Here is an 18,393-nt window from a genome sequence, read left to right as displayed (position 1 = left end):
AGCCCCCGGCCCCTCTGCTCCCGCTAACTTTGTTCTTCCGAGGGACGGTGCCACTCGGGACCCCGGCCTCTGGGGAGCAGGGGTGGAGGAGGTGGGGGAGGGGCGGAAGTGACAAGACCAAGAGCAACAGGAAATGACTTAGGGAAAGTCCCAACCGCAATCCCCCCAGCCCCTGCCTGTCAACACCCCCCACCCTGCAGGCTGGGGCCGGACTGGCGGGGCCCTCACGACTGACTTCCCCTTGCAGAACCCAGCGGGTGCCGCGTCTCCACCCGAGGCTTCCACCTCCAACAAGCCATGTTCCAGGCTGCAGGAGCCGCCCAGGCCACCCCCTCTCATGTAAGTGCCCGGCCGGGTGGGAGGACCCCCCAGACAGGAGCCTGGCCTGGGGAAAAGGGGAGAGGCTCCAGAGTTTGCCGGCCCCCTTTGCCCCCTGCGGCGCGTCCCTAGGCCTTGGGCTGATGGCTGCAGCCCTGGTCCAGGGCCTCCCGGAGCTGCTCCTGCCCTGACCTCCCCTCTCCCTCAGGAGGCCAAAGGCGGCGGCAGCAGCACGGTGCAGCGCTCCAAGGTAGGGGCCTGGGGCCGGTGTGCGGGAGGAGGGGTGTGAGGGAGTGGGATGGGCACTGGGGCAGCACCTGGCTGAGCCTCCCGCACAGTCCTTCAGCCTGCGGGCCCAGGTGAAGGAAACCTGCGCCTCCTGCCAGAAGACCGTGTACCCCATGGAGCGGCTGGTGGCCGACAAGCTCATTTTCCACAACTCTTGCTTCTGCTGCAAGCACTGTCACACCAAGCTCAGGTGCGCCCCTGCCCTGCCCTGCCCGCCCCCGCCTCGCCTGCCAACCCAGCCCGACCTGGCCTGACCTGACGCCCGTTTGGCTTCTGCAGCCTGGGCAGCTATGCCGCGCTGCACGGGGAGTTCTACTGCAAACCCCACTTCCAGCAGCTGTTTAAGAGCAAAGGCAACTACGACGAGGGGTTTGGCCGCAAGCAACACAAGGAGCTCTGGGCCCACAAGGAGGTGGACCCCGGCACCAAGACAGCCTGAGGCCTCTGCAACCTTCCACCTGAGGGCCTGGAGCCGGCAGGGGGAAGGTGGAAAGGAGGTGGAGCTGGGCTTGCGTGGGGGCCAGGTGGTAAGGGGATGAGGCTTGCTCAGGCGGAGGGGCCCAGGGCAGGGCTCTGCTCCAGGATTCCTTCCTTCTTCCTTCTCCCGCAGCCGGTGAGGGTTTGGGAACCAGGATTGGGGACTGCCCACCACCCTGCTTCCTGCTTGGTTCAGCCACCATCCCCACCTCACCCCAGGACCCCCTGGGAGGCTCCCAAGCCCAGCTTCCCTATCTAGGTGCCTTTTCTCCAGCAAGGAGTCAGCATGCCCCGCTCAGGGTCCCAAGCTCCCTCACTGCCACCCGAGACTGTGGCCCCCACATCTCCCCATCTACCTCTATCCTTAACCTGGTTCTGAGCCACGGAGACAGGGAGGAAGGAGCGCCACAGTGCCACCTGTTGGGCCTCATAAATGCCCCTGCAGCCCATGGGGGAGGGGATGGGGAAGTGGAGCCACCCTGCCTCTGCAGGGCAAGGCAGGGCCTGCCCCAGTGGGGCTTGGGACCATCTCTAACCACCAGCGTGGAGAAGCAGAAGCAAAAGCACTCACCAGGCTGGAGCCTCAGGCACTGGCAGGGGCTGGTGCGGCCCCACTCCCCTCCCCCACTCCCGTTTCTGCCCATCCTGACTGTTATGACCAACCCCGTTTTAAACATGTTTCAATAGATCCAGATTCTTTACTGTGTGGCCTGCTGGGGGATTTGTCGCAGAAAGGGTGCAAACTCACCATGGGGAGGGCTTGCAGGGATAGGGCCAGCCCCGAGTACCCTCGGCCCTGATGGGGGTAGGGGGCTAGAAGTGGGTGTCAGTTCCCTGACACACCATTGAGAAATGGGAGGGCTCCTCTTCGCAGCCAGGGTTCCATGCTGTCACACCACAGTGGTTTTGGAACTGAAACTCCACCTCGCCCCTCAGTTTTGGGTTGGTTCAGACCTACCGACTTACCATATGCATCCCATTGTGAAGAGGCCTAAGAGCGGGAGGGCCAGGCTGCCAGTGGGCGATGGTGCCTGTCCTCGCTGCACTTCAGTGCCTGGGGTGCGAGCTGCCGTGTTCCCTGGCTGGTTCCAGCTGTCTAGCTCCCTCCCTTCTTCCCAGCCCTTTGACCTGGAAGTTAGCCAAGAATGGCAGGAACCAGTAGACCCAGCAAGTGCTGCCCAAGGTTTTAGTGACCCCCGGATTGTCCCTCCTCATCGTTCCCCCCCCCCGTTGCTGTCATCATCCCCTTGCCTTTTCAAGCTCTGGGGAGGGGCAGTCACAGCTACTGTCCCAGGAAGTCCAAAAAGAAACTACATCTGCTCCTCTGAAAACCCAGGTACAATGAGGGATGAGTTCACAGCAAGGCAAAGCAGGCAAGCTGGGAGGACCTGAGGGCACCCCCGTGGGACACAGGCAGGAAGTCTGGGTTGTCTGGCTCCAGATTCAACTTCCTGGTGTCTCCATACATGGCACTGACGAGAACAGAGACTCCTAGAGAGTTTGCTGCCACCACACCATACAACTGCCTGAGTTCCTAAGCGGCCTCCCCATGGAACAGGGCAGGGAGCTGGGCCACAGGCTCCGGTGTCACATGAGCCACTGTGCTGAGACAGGCACTGCTCCTCGAGGGAGCAGAGCAAATACTCAGCAGAGATGGTGCCCCAGGCCTGGGTCCTTCCAGGTGTAAAGCGAGTGGCTCAGAGCCTCTCAGGGCAGGCCAACTTCCTGCACCAGCGGTTTCCGATGGCAACAACTGTCTTGGTTCTGTTAAGCAACAGTAGCAGATGACCGCAAGGGGGTACTAGAGAGGTGGCTCTTGGAGGCACCTGACCCCTGCCCTGCAAAGGTGGGACTGAAGAAAGTCCTCTGGGCCAGGAAGACCCTATCAAATGTCATGAAGGCTCCGGGAACCCAGCCAGTGGCGACATTCAGGTCAAGAGGGCCAACAGTGCCACCCTGACAAATCAGCCCTGTTGGGACCACCCCAGTGGAGCTCCTGGAGGGGCAAGTGGAGGAAAGGGGCAGATACCTCTGGGCTGATGGTGGTACCAGCCAGGTCACCCCAGGACCCCTCTACTTGGAATCAAGTTCTCTTCTGCTTGAGAGGCCCAAGCTCGTTGCCAGGCACCATACCTGGCCCCTGCCAGGCAAAAACCTACCTCCACCTCCCACAACCGAAAGTACTGCCACAGGACCCCTCTGATATAAATGATCCCTTTTATTGTAAGTAATGCGCAACACTGGCCTGGCTTTGCACTGCAAGCCCTCGGTCAAGATATAGTCAAATAACTATGGCTGCAGGTTCCACAGTTCCACAATAACCATGGCTACACGATCCACAATTCAAACAGACACAGAGCTGGGGTGCACGGGAGGGGCAGGAGGGCGGCAGAGTGCGGACTGTCCCCAGCCCTGGCCTCTCCATGCGGAGTTGACCCAGGCAGACACACCCCATGGAATGAAGAGAGTGACGGCACGGCCCCTTCCCACAGCAAGCCTGGGGCTGCCAGGAAACTGCCCTTCAGAACCTTTGGGCCCAGGTCACCCTGAAGCCCCACAACTTTTTTATCTGGATTAGTTATTAAAAAACAATAAATTAAAATTAAGCAACAACTTGGTCCTGAGGATGCTGAGCCAGCATGTCCACAGTTTTTGGCACAAAAAAATTAGGATCTGTTTTGCTTTTTTGGAGTGCAGGGTTTGTTGGCTTGTCTTCATTTTCAAAACACATTCCCAGTGAGGTAAGACCCCAGGGGGTAGAACTCTGTAAGAGCCTGAACCTGGGACACAGTCGAGTCAGCCAGCACCGTGCTCTGTATCCTCTTGGGGAACAGGGACTGGGGATGGGGGTGCGGGCCAGGAAGAGTGTGCAGCCAGCAGGATGGGGTTGTGGAGAGGCCGAGCTGCCACACAGCAGCTTTGGTCGAGATGAGGGCCAGGCCCCACCCTGGGCAAGGGCCGAGGTGGAAGCAGGAGCCTGTGCTGTCTTCAGAGGGCAGTGTGGGGTGCAGAGGCTGATAGATCCCCTGGGGGAAAAGGGATGGACACAGGAGGGTCCAGGCCCAACTGGCGCATGCGACACACATTTCTGCAAAACCAGCTGCTTTCATTTTCTCTTCTCTCTCTCTCGAGGCGTCCATCACCTGTAACAGTCTAGAATTGATATATATAAAAACCATCAAATATGATCTGAGATATAAATTAACAAGTACAAGGCCTCACATTACATGATGTGAAAAGGCTAAAAACAGCGATAGAAACTACATTCATAAAAGTGCATCGTCAACATACAACGAAGGCTTTGGCTTGTTCTGTGCCCGTGGGGATATAGGCATGGCTGGCAGGGCTGCCTGGCACTAATCCCCAGCTCCCTGGAGATGCCCATCCCTGGGCACTGGCTTTTTTTTTTTTTTCCTTTAATGACAACTCCCAAGGAAACTGGGTGTTGAGAGGGAGGAGCTCTAGCAATAGGCACATTTTGGAGGGGAGGGGCCGGAAGAAAGGACCAGCACCCAGGCTGAGGTAAATACGGCCAACTCTAAGCTGCTTGGAGATGCTGTTTCCCCAACCCCTGCTGCCATTCCCCCTCCAGGGGAGGAGCTACAAGGGAAAGGGGCTGAGACCTCAAGGGGATGGGCAAGGCTGGCTATGGAAGAGAGCTGGCGGTTTTGGACACAGCTGGTGGTAGCACATGGGCTTTCCCTTCTACCAGATGGAGTGGGCTCTGGCCTAGCAGGTCATGACTCAGACAGCCTGAGACACCTCCTCGGGCTCTCTGGGATCAGGGCACCAGCCGGGCCAGATGCCCCCACCGTGTTGTCCATCTCCCCTTCTGCTCCAGTGGGGAACAAAGACTGGGCCAGGACCACAAAGGCCACAACCTTCAGCTCTTTCCAATGCAGCCTAGGCCCAAGCCCACAGCAGGGGTACTCAGAACCCAGAGGGCACACACAGTCTCCAGTTTAGAAACTGGGTACAGCGTAAGAGTGACTCCGACTTGTAAAACAGAGACAACTGCATTGACAAAACTGGATCCCCCCTCAGTGGCAGGAGTTCCACATCGCGGGCCCCTGCCTGGGAGAGGCAGGGTCATGGCCACAAGCAGGACAGGCTCCTCCTTCCCTGAATAAGGCAGCATGACATTTGCTTCATTCATCTTTGGTAAAGGACAGGACTGGCAGAGCCAACCTGGGCTCTAGGGGACGGCAGCCTGGGCCTCTGCCTGCCACTGCTAGCGAGTGCTGGCCTTTCCCTCAGGCTTTTGGGAGCTCATCCAGCCCAGAGACGCCCTGGTGGTCTCCAGACATTGGAAGGAAAAACAAAGTAACACTTTGAATGAAAATAACACTCTTCATACCCTGGCATCAGTCCCGTGCCCCCAGACCCTCTGGGCTTCGGTGCTGATTGCAGTGTCAGGACACATCCCCGAGGGTGGGGCCCATGGCCGCCTTGCACACTGTTTCCAGCCCCTACCCCTCCACGCTGAGCTCAGGACACTGGAGCTCCTGGATCTGACAGGCTGGGGGCTCCCAGTCCTGAGGCTGCAGCCACCCCACCCCGGCTCTGAGCCCCAGTGGTGGAAGGGGCACAGACCGACACTGGCTGGGCTGCCACTCCATGGTCCACAGCCTTGCCTGGGAGAAGCAGCAACTTCACTGAGCCCTGCAGCAGCCCCCTGCCATGCAGCAAAGGGCAACTGGCAGCTGTGTGGCCGTAAGAGCTCAGTACATGAGCTGTGCAAAGTGGTGTGTGAGCAGCTCCTCAGCTGAAGGTCTCTGGCGAGCCTCCACAAAAATGCGCCTCAGGAAGTCCCGGCCATGTTCAGAGATGTGGGAGGGCAGCTGAGGGTTGGTGGGCTGGGTGGCAATCTTGAAGATGGCGGCCATAGCTTCATACTCTGCCCACGGTGGTTTCTCTGTCAGCATCTCCACCACAGTGCAGCCCAGGCTCCTGGAAAGAGAACCCTTTGTCACCCCTCAGCCAGCCCTGGACTCCCAGCTGTCCTGCCCACCACTGCAGAAGGAGGTGCCTTTCTCAGAGCATGCTGAGGTGCAAAACAGGCCAAGCTGAGGCATACCTCAGCTTGGATCCCTGTCCACCTGGGCTTCATGGACCTACACTCACCACACCCGTGGGCACTTCTTGAAATTGGGAAAAAGAGAATCACAGCCTTGATAGAAAGAACTCTACAATAACTGTATTAGCTACCCACAGCTGCTCTAACAAATGACCACAAACTTAAGAGGCAGGAGAACAACAGAAATGCATCATCTTACAGTTCTGAAGATCAGAGGTCTAAAATCAGTCTCACAGGACTAAAGTCAAGGTGGCGGCAGGGCTGGTTCCTGTCGGAGGCTCTGAGGAGAGAACCTGTTTCCTTGCCTTTCCTGGGTTCTAGAGGCCACCTGCATTTCGTGGCCCATGATCCCCTCCTTGTATTACTCCAACCTCTCACTTCCATCGTCTCACCTCCTATTAGCCACTCTGACCTCTGACCCTTCTATAAGGACCCTTAATCCAGGATAACCCACCCATCTCAAAACCCTTAACCTAATCCTATCTGCAAAGGCCCTTTGCTATATACAATCACATTTACAGATCCAGGGATTAGGCAGTGGACATCTTTGCGGGGACATTATTCAGCCCACCACAATAGCTTTCCAAGGGGAGAAGCTCTCATGACTTAGGGGCCATTTCAGGGGATAGACACAAGGTTATGTCGAGCAAGTGCAAACTGTCTTGAGTGCTAGGAGAAGGGACAGAAACCTGCTCCTGTTGAGAGACTGGTCCAGGCCTTCAGGCCTTCAGAGTGGATCTTGCTTCCTTAAGAGATTTAGCAAACATAAGGGATGTTTTCCATGGCCTAAGTTCCCAACTCTAATGGAGTGTGCTTTGATCTGAGGTAAAAACACCAGCCATCTGGTGTGTGTGCTACTGCACCCAACAATACCCTTCCACACACTGCAGCCTGGGCCCTGGGCGCATTCCCTCCTGCCACACCACAAAGTCCCCAGGGTGTGTTCCTAATGGAGGGCCACTACAGCCTGGGTGGGAGAAGGGGTTCTGCATGTCCCAGTGCTCACCACACGTCTGCTTTCCTTCCATAGCCCTCGCCGCTGATCACCTCAGGGCTCATCCAGTAGGGTGTGCCAGTGACGGAGCGCATGCCCGTCCCCGACATACAGATCGTCTGCAGGCGTTTGCTGGCCCCAAAGTCCCCCAGCTTTACATTCCCAGCAGAGTCTCGGAGGATGTTGGCTCCTGAGGCATGAAAGGGCAGAGGCTGCAACCCTGGACCCTCTTGCATTTTCTCCCATCCTCTCCACCCCCAGGTCACTGAGAGCTGGTAGAGAGGGCGGGGCTACCACTGAATTAGACATGAACTGCAAGGGGCAAAGGATTTAATGAAGGGGAATCTCAGATCTACCACACAAATGACCATCTCCATGGTCAACATGTAGAGGCAACATTTTCCCATATTGCTCAACCAATCTTCTCACTAGTTCCTCAAGGAAACAACTGGGGTCCCACTTTTCATAAAGTTCAGAATGGTTAAGTGATTGGCCCCTGCAGGCACTCAATGGTAGACTTGAACCCAGGTCCTGGGGACTCCACACATCCTGGCCCTGCTCACCCTTAATGTCCCGGTGAACGATCATGTTGCTGTGCAGGTAGGACATGCCCTCCAGGATCTGCCGCGTGTACTTTCGGGTCACGCTCTCTGTCAGAGCACCATAAGCCTTCAACTGGTCTTTCACCGAGCCCTGGCAGCCACAAGGAGTCAGAGGAGTCCCCTCAGGGGAGGGCTAGTGGAGGGGCAAGGCCATTCCAGCCCCTAGTATGGCAGCAAAGGAGTGATTTGTTCAATTCCTATTTGGCTGTGCAGGGCATTTTGCCAGGAGCTGTCAGGCACTTTGGAAAAGAGAGTACCACAAGTCCTTCCCAAGCAGCGCGCCACCCGAATCCAGGAGCAGAGAGGCCTCTCTGCTCCAGATGAAGGCTATATTTACTGGACAGTGGGCCAGCCCTGCATGCCTCAGGGGAGGGCTGGACCTAGGACAGCTGTCATCTCATACTCCCACTGCAGCCTGAGACGGGGCCCTCCTGACTCCAAGTCCCACCATCACCTCACTTTGCTCCTCTGGGCCTCTGGAGCCTCAGGTGTTCAAACTCCTATCCAAGGTGACCCCTATCCTGCAGGCCCCAGCTCCCAGGTCAGGCCCTATTTTGTGTGCGTCTCACATGCATTCAAGGGGCACGTACCCCTGGCATGTACTCCATGAAGATGGTCAGGGTCTTCTCAGCACGGTCCCGCAGACAACCATAGTACTGCACGATGCGCTCATGCTGCAAGTTCTTTAGCAACTGGATCTCGCACTCCAGAGCACTCACCTCCTAGGGGAGGGGTCAGTGGTCGCCTCAGCTCTCAGGGCCCCAGTTCTGCCCGCTTGGGTTCAGCTCAGCTTGCCCTAGATAGTGGCCTCACAGGGGTCTGCCTTGGGAACTGCAGCTGGAGAAAAGGGGGACTCTCTTAACTGTCTAGCCCTCGGCCACAATGCGGGAAGGCCTTGGGATGGTGGCACTCCCATGGGTGGAAGGAGGCAGGGAGGTGGGAGAAGGGGCTGTGGGTGCTTAGTTAAGTTAACTGCTGTTTGTCCACTCAACTTGAAGTGTCAGCCACGCTGAAAGCTGAACTGCAAAGCCAGGCCATGTGATTCCTCCTTTAGAGCTGGACCAAGTAAAGGAGCCCCACAGCTCCTTACTGGGCTGAGGGCTGGGGAGAGATACTTGTCTGGGGGAGGGCAGGGAGTCCCCTTTGTGGCACAGGTTATCACCTCTCAGTTTGGGTTACTTAGTACTTTGGCATCAGCTTAGTTCCTTGTACCCGATCCCTCCCACCAGGTGCTTGGTGCTCTTCAGACCACAGTCCTTTCACCCTGTGGCTGGTGCCAGGATGGACAGAAAGGGAGTTTGGGAAGAGTAACAGAGGAAGCAACCTACAGCATCTCAAGCAACTACTCTGTGTGGTAAGACAAGCATTTCTGTTGAAAGGAGGGAACTGGAAGTCAGACCATGGGGAAAGTGTACCTTGCTTGTCTCAGGACTGTCTGGGTCAAACTGGACCTGCTTGGAAGCAAGTTCACGTCCCGTGTCCACGTCATAGCACAAATAGACCCTGCCGAAGGCACCCTGGCCCAGGAGCTTTCCCCGGCGCCAATTGATGGGGGCACTGGGAGCTACAGGAGAGCAGAAGGAAAGAGTTACTTTGTGTACATTATTTAAGAATATCCCCTTCATTCTCCAGGAACAGGGCCTCTGATTCAGGCTCCCCCTCACCCAGCACCATCACATCTTCTCTTAGAAGAGCATCTCCACCACAATCTGGAGCAAGCCCAGAGCCCTAGTCACTCGGACCTGAAGTCAGAGTCCTAAGAAGCAGAGGATTGGCTGAAGTCATGGTTAAATGCTCTTCTGCATTGATAAATACATTTCCTTCCAAAGCCCCTAAATATCTTAATATGGCAGGGATGAAGGGTGTGCTCTTCCCTAGTTTAAACATGGAAAAACTAAAGATCAGAGACGAGAAGAGGCTCGTCACACAACAGTGGAGCCAGGCTTCAGGCACTCCAAGGCTTATCCCGTGTGGTGCATGTGGGCCAAAGCCACCACCTGCTGAGCCTAAGGGTCCAAGGGGCCCAGCTGCTATGCCCCTGTAGCTTGTCTGAGACCGCCTTGGCAGTCTCCTCCTAGCCAGGGACAGCTCCTCACACTTGGTTGCCACATTCCTCTCCTGCACAGAGAGGGCATTCTCGCTGTCTGCACTCCGCAGGCGCCCACGGGGGTCCAGGTATTGCACAGCCAGACCCATGTTCTCGCCATTTGTGCTCAGTGAGCGGCTGGAGGGCACCAGGGTGAACAAGTTGCCTTGATGACGCCGTATTCGGGGAAATGTTCTTCTGCCTGAAAGGGTGCAAGGGCCAGAGTAGAGCAAGTCACACCCTGGGCTACAAGGCTGAATGTACAAACCAGGTCTGAGCCAGAAGTGATAGATAATACCAGCTCCAGCCCATCCTGTCCACCCTCCCACCTGACTCATTCCACAGAGACTGCTGTCCCAAGCACTCTAAGAATCAGGACAAAAGCAGAAACTAGGAAGTAGTCTGGTTCAGGGAGATCCGGCCAAAGGGAAGATGCATGGCTGGCCCACGGGCTCCCAATTGCTTGGAAGGCCAAGCCATACCCAAAGGCACCGATTTCCTTGCATCCTACTCCTTACCCCTCTGCAGAGCCCCAGGCCACCTGCTGCTGTGGGGCAGAAGAGGGTATGGGAGAGATGGTGCCCCTGGAGCACACCATTGGCTCAAACCAAGGTCAGAGTTCCCAGTGGCAGCATCCTGGTCTACAAATACTATCTTCCCTGTTTTTGTTTTTTTCCTGTCTCCCATGCCTCAAGTCTGAGCCACAATTCCTCAGGAATGAAGGAAAATACAGGCATTGCATGGACGAGCCCACCCTCCTCATGGCGGCTCGTCCTTTCCTGAGGCAGCCAGCAGGGAGCAGGTGAAGGAGCACTCACCATCACTGTAGTCCTTGTGGTGCACAGACACATGGTAGCGGCGGGGGTAGGTTCCACCTTTGACCCCTTTGTCATAGAGCTGAGTTTCCCGATCTGAGTAAGATGGGGGAATCACTGGCTTCTGGGTAGGTCAATGTGAGCCACTTAAGCCCCCAAGCCCCCAAGTCACCTAAGACCTCAAAACAGCAAGCCCCAGGAAAGCTACTGACTCAGAACAGTTGAAGCAGAGCCACTTGAGGCCCCACCCAGACACCCTGCATTGCCCACCCAGGCTCTGTGGAACTCACCTGAGTATTCCTGTCTGTTGTCAGGGAAGCTCTGGGCACGGGACATTCGTGATTTTCGGAAGGATGGGCTGGAGAAAACAGAAAGAAAAAACGGACTCCCTGCACATTTCTACAGCAACCCAGCAGGGCATCCAGGCAGTCTCCCTTTCTAATCCCTGCCACAGCGTTAGGTGGGGGAAGCAGATTTTGTGGGAAACAGCCCTTTCCTGAGCCCAGCTCCTGCTTTCTCCACTCTCCCTTCACTAGTCTGTGACCCAAATTTGACAGCACCCTGAGTGGTAAATCTCCCCCATCTGACCCAACTCCAGCCTGGCTGCACAGCCTTCTCCCTCCTTGGCCTTTCTTCCCACCTCTGTAACAGGAAAAGAGCTCCAAGAGAATCCTTTGCCCAGGGAGTAACAAAAATAGCCACAGCATCATCATTTATAGGTTGCTGCTTTCTTACCTATTTTCTAAAGTGAGTTTTTTTCTCATTTAATCCTCAGATCACTCTGAGGTAGCAAATATACCATATAATAAAAATAACATAATAGCAGATCCACTTGTTGAGCAGCTATGGCGTTTCTGAGTTCACAGACACCCCTAGAGATTAGGCACACACAGTCCTATTTACTTGCTCAAAGACAGAGCTAGGAAGACAGGGCCAGACCTTTTTTTTTTTTTTGAGACCGAGTCTCACTCTGCTGCCAGGCTGGAGTGCAGTAGCACAATCTCAGCTCACTGCAACCTCCACCTCACGGGTTCAAGCGATTCTCCTGCCTCAGTCTCCCAAGTAGCTGGGACTATAGGCACGCGTCACTGGCCAGGATGATCTCGATCTCTTGATCTTGTGATCCACCCGCCTCGGCCTCCCAAAGTGCTGGGATTACAGGCATGAGCCACCGTGCCCAGCCCCAGACTTTCTTTTGAGACGGAGTCTCGCTCTGTCACCCAGGCTGGAGTGCAGTGGCACAATCTTGGCTCACTGCAGCCTCCGCCTCCTGGGTTCAAGTTATTCTCCTGCCTTGGCCTCCCAAGTAGCTGGGACTACAGGCATGTGCCACCATGCCCGGCTAATTTTTTTGCTTTTTTTGAGACAGAGTCTCACACTGTTGCCCGGGCTGGAGTGCAATGGGGCGATCTCGGTTCACTGCAACCTCTGCCTCCTGGGTTCAAGTGATTCTCCTGCCTCAGCCTCCCAAGGAGCTGGGATTACAGGTGCCCCCCCCCAAGTCCAGCTATTTTTTTTTTTTTTTTTTTTTCCGCATTTTTAGCAGAGACGGGGGTTTCCCTATGCCTGTCAGGCTGGTCTCAAACTCCTGACCTCAGGTGATCCGCCTGCCTCGGCTTCCCAAAGTGCTGGGATTATAGGCGTGAGCCACTGCGCCTCAAAGCCAGACTTTAAATCCAGGTCTGTGACCACAAAGTCTATGTTCTTGCTGCTAAACCAGGCATCTTTCTTTCAGCTTAATCACCACCATCCCATTTCGGAGATGGGGAAACTCAGGAACAGAGAGGTTAAAAGACTTGTCTGAAGCCGTTCAACTAATATTTGGTGGAGCTGGGACTGCATCTAGGTTTGTCTGACTCCAGATCTCATGCCCCTTCCCAGATCCCATGAAGGGAAGATGAGAGCCCTAAGCCCAAGTCAGGCTGTACCTCAAGGAAGTAAGTCTAGGTCATTCACAATGAGAAGAAAAGAAAGTACTGTAGGGACAGAGGAAAAAACCCAAGAATACAGAGGCAGGTAAATTTAGCTATCTTTCCCAGCATCCACCTGAATGGCCCTTTCCCTTATACAAGAGTGCTTACTGGCCTTTTGTGGGGGCCACAGGTTTGAAACTCTCAAGGCAGTGGCACAGGGGGGCTGCCCCCTCGTTTCCCAACTACTACACCTTCTGTAGTCCTCTTCTCTCCCCTTTCCCCTCCAAAGCTTAGGAGATAGTCCAAAGCCAGAGTCAATCCCTGTCTTGGCAGAGCCCTCAGTCTATGACAGCAAGCCCTGGCACTCCTGCCTGTGTCTTCTTACTCCCCTGGTTGGAAAGCAAACCCCAAACAAGGCAACACGTTGGAAACTAAGTAACCATAACTGTATTCTATGATATCTAAAGGGAAGACAGTGCTCATCAGTGCTCAGGTCTATTGGGCAAGACAATGCACAAATTTAGCCACAGTCACAATATCACTACCCAAATGAACAATTAATCAGTTACACAAAGTAAAAAAATCCCCAAACCTGCTCCATAGCCTCTGAACACAGTCCTAAGCCCAGACAGAGGTGATCAAAAGTGCTCTTGGGCATAATGAGGCAGAGGCAAGGGAGTGGCAAGATCAATGTCAAGGCCTCTCCAAACATACCCTTTCTATTTGGTATGTAAAGGACATCACTTGTTTCCTTCCAAAGTTTAAGAAGGAGATACACACCAAGCAGGTGGCGTGGTACGCTAGGCATTCTGGATATTCTGTTTTTGGGTTTCAGTTTCTTACTTCACCAAAAACACTTGGAATAAAAAATGGTGGTAAAACAATGGATGAGAATTTAGTTTTTCTCCTAAAACACTGACAGTCTACTACTCCTTCTCAGTTCAGATTACAGCAGTGAAGCTAAAAGAATGAGAAAGGCATATATTACGTGGAAAGTCAAAACATGTAAAGCACTTAGAACAACAAAGCAAGTACTTAATAAATGAGCTGCTACTTTATGAGCTATTATTACATTCATTTAATTATGCAATCATAACATTCTGGTAGTGTTTGGGAAATTAAGGAGAAGGCTTTCCTAGAAGCATGACGCTTTAACCCTGGGTCTGCAGAGCTAACTCTTCTTCCTCAACCCATCAGTTCCAAAAATGCCTATGCATTACCCTCCAAGCCACCCACAGTCTCCCATACCTGTCTGCTGACCTGTCCAAGGATTGGCAGCTTCCAGACAAGGAGTTTTCTGCACTGCTCAGGGGATCCAGCATCTGTAAGGCAAATCAAACATGAAGCCACACCCCTCAGCCCCAATTCCCCCCAGTGACCCAGGTTTTACGGCAAGGGCCAGCAAATGGGCTTTTTGTCAAAATATGAAAGTGTCCTTTTTCTCCCCATGCAGTGGGAAGAATGGTTAGAAAGGTACCATCCTCCCCCTTAGTTTAAAAGGCAAGTTTCCAGGAGGGAGAAAAATGCTTGGCTGGCATCCCAAGGAGCTCTGGCAGGAGAGCAAAGCAGAGGCTCTGCTTTTCTTGTTGGCATGTTCTTGGCTCATTAACACTGGAGCCTGGCGCTGGAGATGGTACTACCCTGCTGAGCCTTCCAGTGAGTTTGGGTGGGACCATAATGCTTCTGTTTACGCTCCATAATTTATAATTTACAAAGCCAAGTATTGCCTCATTTCACAGATGAGCACTACAGGCCTAGAAAGGTTAGAAGACTCGTCTAAAGTCATAAAACTAGTTAGTGCACAGCTGATAGCAGAACAAAAATGTCCCAGTTCCTGGTCCAATGCAGAGGTAATAGATAACTAAATATATTAAAATATTTATCTGGCCCCTGGTCAAATGCAGCAACAAAAGGCCTTTGGAATCACTTTTTCTCCAATCAGTGTCCTGAAGGTCCTCCCTTTCATTTTCTCTGCACAAAAGTGGGGGTGGGGGTGGGGAAGCGGTCTTCAGTTTCGGAATATTGATTATCTGAGCTCCAACATTAAACATTACATAGGGGCTGGGCTTGGTGGCTCATGCCTGTAATCGTAGCACTTTGGGAGGCCGAGAGGGAAGGATCACTTGCACTCAGGAGTTCAAGACCAGCCTGGGCAATATAGTGAGATCTTGTTTCTGTTTAAATATTTTTTTAATTAACTAAAAAAAAAAAATTACATAGGGAAACAAAGTATCAGAATTATGAAAACTCACTAACGACCTCCATAAAATTAGTTTCCAACTCAAATATTTTTTCCCATTTAATACTAGGGTCCATCCCCACCCATAATTTCAAATGCTTTAGGTCATGCTGTCATATATGATTTTTAAAAATCTGCCAATCAAGGCAAATTCATTGCAAAGTAAAACTGCAAATGTTGCTAAGGATATAGCATAGCCAAAGTGGATGAAACCAACATGGGAGAGAACTGCTTTCAATCCATCCGATGCGTATTTGGCAAATTTAGACCAGTTAACAGAAAAAGACAAAATGGACAAATAAATAACAGGGCAGGTGTGGTGGAAGAAGAATAACAAAGATTCATGAGTGGCCTTGGGAAAAACTGCTGAGTCCTGTGAATGCTCTTGTAAAAAATGACGTTCTTTACGTCAGAAGTCAAGCAGGGAGTGAAGGATGTTACATTGTGCTAGCATTTTGTTGTTGTTGCTGTTGTTCGAGACAGGGTCTCATTCTGTCACCTAAGCTGGAGTACAGTTCACTGCAGCCTGGGCTCGAGTGATCCTCCCACCTCAGCCTCCTGAGTAGCTGGGACTACAGGCAGGTGTGCCACTATGCCCAGCTAATTAATTTTTTTTTTTTTTTTAGAGTCAGGGTCTTGCTATGTTGCCCAGGCTGGTCTTGAACTCCTGACCTCAAGCAATCCTCCTGCCTTGGCCTCCCAAAGTGCTGGGATTACAGGTATGAGCCACTGCGCCTGGACTGGCATAATTTTTGTTGGAAAAATTAGGCCAAAAAATTAACATGAATCATGCTTTGTTCATTCTAAAAATCAGTAAATAGATGCAATTACTTAAACCTGATTAAAGAAAAAACAAAATAAACTTATCATACTTTCACTTTTCAATAAAGTCACACTGGAATATTCTTTCATTACATACGATGCAACGTCTATTCCTGCTAAGCAGATTGATCTCTAATAGCCTGTTACCAGGAGCAATTCTCTTCAGCTAAAGAGGCAGGCACTGGGGGAGGACCTTGGTAATCCCCAGCCACTGCCTTCCTTGGCCTCTTTCTAAAAGTCTGTCCTCACTAGGAGTCAAATCCTCCCATGCCTTCCAGGGCCATGCAGGCAAAGTAAAAAAGTGAAGTGGGCAGATTATAGGACCATGGAGAGGGACACAGACTGAGGGCAATCAAGCTCATCTGCAATCTTTGGGATTTTACACCCAAGTCACCCCTAAAACAGCTGATATCCAGAAGTGCCCTGGTTAGAGAAACCAGAAAGGGTGGTCAGTAAAACGCCCAAAAAGGAAATCTGCAGCTAAAGGCACTCCAGGTCATTATTCCAAACATGAATTTATCTGGAAGGCAGGAGTATAAAAGAAAGAAGAATACAAAGGGCTTCTCATAGCCTATATAGTTTGAATAATGAAAGAAAAGTTAACGAGAATCAGTTTTTTGTAAAATCTCCCATGTGACAGCACAGGCCTTCTGTTGGATATTTTCCCCTTAAGAAATTTCCCCTTCTCAGGCCAAATCCCAGAAAGTATAAGAGCAGCCTTTTCTTTTACAATCAAAGCAAGTTTATTGAAAAGACCAGAATGACGCTAGAGATCTCACCCTTGCTGAGTTCACTAAGCCAAACTGCCATTTGCATCAAGTAAGCCACCAGTTTAAAAGTTAGCCACTAAAATGACTGAGCCACTGTGGTACACACCCTAAGGTGATCGCTCCCTCTGTCAATTAGTCCCAATGAACTGCCTTTCCCTTTAGTGCAAGTAGAACCTGTGATGTGTTTCTTGCCAACAGACTATGGCAAAGAAGACAGAACATTCATTCCTATGATTATGTGATTTTTATGACTCCATCTTTGCAGACTGGAGCAAGAGATTCTCCTGCTGGCCTTGAAGAAGCTGTCATGTTGTGAGAGGGCCCCATGGCAAGGAACTCCAGGTGGCCTCTAGGAAGGGAACTCAGAGAAGCCCTTAGGTGACATTCAGAAGAAAAGAGGAACCACAGTCCTACAGCCACAGAAACTGAATTCTGTTAATAACCATCTAAGCTTAGAAGAGAGCCTCAAACTCAAGAAAGGCAGGCAGCCTGGCTGACACCTTGATTGCAGTTTTGTGTGACCCTCAGCAGAGGACCCACTTGAGTCATGCCTGGACTCCTGACCCAGGAAAACTGGAAAATGATAAATGTATATTGTTTTAAGCCTCTAGGTTTGTGGCAATTTGTTATGGAGCAATAGATAACTAATATAACTGTCTACCATCATAAACGGTCAGACTAACCAATCCTACAGTGTAATTTTGATATGGTTTACTCCCTATCTTTCATCAAGTAACAGTATAACTAAAATATATCCAACGAAAAACATAACCTGTCACCGTAGAACCAGTCATATGTTAAAACACTACTGAAATGAGCTGGGCATGGTGGTGCCTGCCTGTAGGAACAATGAGAGGACCACGATGAAGGAAAATCTGTTAAATGCTCACCCAACAGCAAGGAGACTATGTAGTTTAGATCCTTTAGATCCCATCTTTGGCAGAAATTGTTATTTGGCCCTTAAAAAGGGACAATCCATATTTGGGCAGGCCTAGTTTATAAAAGAGCTTTCAAATGTGGTTCATGTCCCTCAGTTCTGCACTGTGACAACTGAGAGCCCCTTGTTATGACCCTGGTCTGCTGATACAGGCCATGGGCATATCCCAGCCCCCCTATACTCACGCACTGCTCGCTGGTCTCTGGGATGAACTCCCCCTCACTGTTGATGCTGGTGTAGGACCCCTGCCGGGCAATGTGCTGCTGCCGCTCAGGAACATAGCCAGGGGGAGGTGAGCTTCGGCCAGGGTTCTGGGAGCCTAGAGCACATAAAGGAGGCTTTCAACAACGGAGCCCAGGGTGTGTGGCCCAAGAGGAGCAGGCATGGGGCCAACTCAGAGACACTAGGCCCTAGAGGTCAGGAATGTGACTCAGATGGGTCATGGCACCAACGTCCAGCATGTGCCAGCTCCCTCAGGCAAACAAAGTCCCTTCCTAATAGGAAACAAACTCCAGAGATGGAGCAGGCACTACGGCATATCCGACCTAAAAAACCTTGGCACAAAACAGAAACCAGAATAACCCCTATGAGACCAATTTTAGCTGGCAATCAGACTAGCTTTTTAAAAAATTCTTATATATAATTACTCCTTCATAATGTCACCATCTTCCTCTAGAGCACTAACATCATTTCCTCCCATCCGCTCAATGCATCAGCTTAGTCCTCTTTAGTTTTGGGTCCCAGCAATATTTTGAGAGTGGGGACCAGGGAAAGGTAACTGAATATACCTGTGCATTTCTCTCTGCTGCCCTGTTCCCTCAGCCAGTGTCTCCCCTTATTTGTTCTCTACCTGTATCAGGTAAAAAGACCCTCCTGATGGACTGGCCAGGATCAAAAGGCAGCCTTCTCCATTCCTACCCACTCCCATACTTTCTGGTTTAAGAGTAATGATATCGTGGCCGGGCGTGGTGGCTCAAGCCTGTAATCCCAGCACTTTGGGAGGCCGAGACGGGCGGATCACGAGGTCAGGAGATCGAGACCATCCTGGCTAACAT

The 18,393-nt window shown here is 52.2% G+C and overlaps 2 protein-coding genes across 9 annotated transcripts in view; one reads left to right on the top strand and one right to left on the bottom strand.

Moving 5' to 3' along the window:
• LIMD2 (LIM domain containing 2) overlaps positions 1–1,787 on the top strand; it is a 3,559-nt gene extending 1,772 nt beyond the window's left edge. For 2 of the 4 annotated variants that reach the window (XM_011947957.1, XM_011947956.1), the window contains exons 2-5: positions 248–339; positions 527–568; positions 657–796; positions 886–1,787. In XM_011947957.1, the coding sequence (XP_011803347.1) occupies positions 298–339; positions 527–568; positions 657–796; positions 886–1,045 (384 nt within the window). In that variant the 5' untranslated portion in view covers positions 248–297 and the 3' untranslated portion in view covers positions 1,046–1,787. Of the gene's footprint in view, positions 1–2; positions 340–526; positions 569–656; positions 797–885 lie in introns of those variants that run through there. The other 2 variants (XM_011947955.1, XM_011947954.1) reach the window with 2 other exon arrangements.
• Positions 1,788–3,286: 1,499 nt separating this feature from the next.
• The window catches only part of MAP3K3 (mitogen-activated protein kinase kinase kinase 3), a 66,312-nt gene continuing 51,205 nt past the window's right edge, over positions 3,287–18,393 (bottom strand). For 3 of the 5 annotated variants that reach the window (XM_011947962.1, XM_011947958.1, XM_011947960.1), the window contains 10 exons: positions 17,524–17,657; positions 13,819–13,892; positions 10,948–11,015; positions 10,661–10,753; positions 9,853–10,044; positions 9,172–9,320; positions 8,347–8,478; positions 7,718–7,847; positions 7,167–7,344; positions 3,287–6,033 (listed from right to left, as the gene is read on the bottom strand). In XM_011947962.1, coding sequence (XP_011803352.1) covers positions 5,805–6,033; positions 7,167–7,344; positions 7,718–7,847; positions 8,347–8,478; positions 9,172–9,320; positions 9,853–10,044; positions 10,661–10,753; positions 10,948–11,015; positions 13,819–13,892; positions 17,524–17,657 — 1,379 coding nt within the window. In that variant the 3' untranslated portion in view covers positions 3,287–5,804. The remainder of the gene's footprint in view (positions 6,034–7,166; positions 7,345–7,717; positions 7,848–8,346; positions 8,479–9,171; positions 9,321–9,852; positions 10,045–10,660; positions 10,754–10,947; positions 11,016–13,818; positions 13,893–17,523; positions 17,658–18,393) is intronic. The other 2 variants (XM_011947959.1, XM_011947961.1) reach the window with 1 other exon arrangement.

The sequence above is a fragment of the Colobus angolensis genome, unplaced genomic scaffold (assembly GCF_000951035.1).
Source record: "Colobus angolensis palliatus isolate OR3802 unplaced genomic scaffold, Cang.pa_1.0 Scaffold271, whole genome shotgun sequence".
Classification (NCBI taxonomy): domain Eukaryota; kingdom Metazoa; phylum Chordata; class Mammalia; order Primates; family Cercopithecidae; genus Colobus; species Colobus angolensis.
This window is presented reverse-complemented; position numbering and strand designations above follow the sequence as displayed.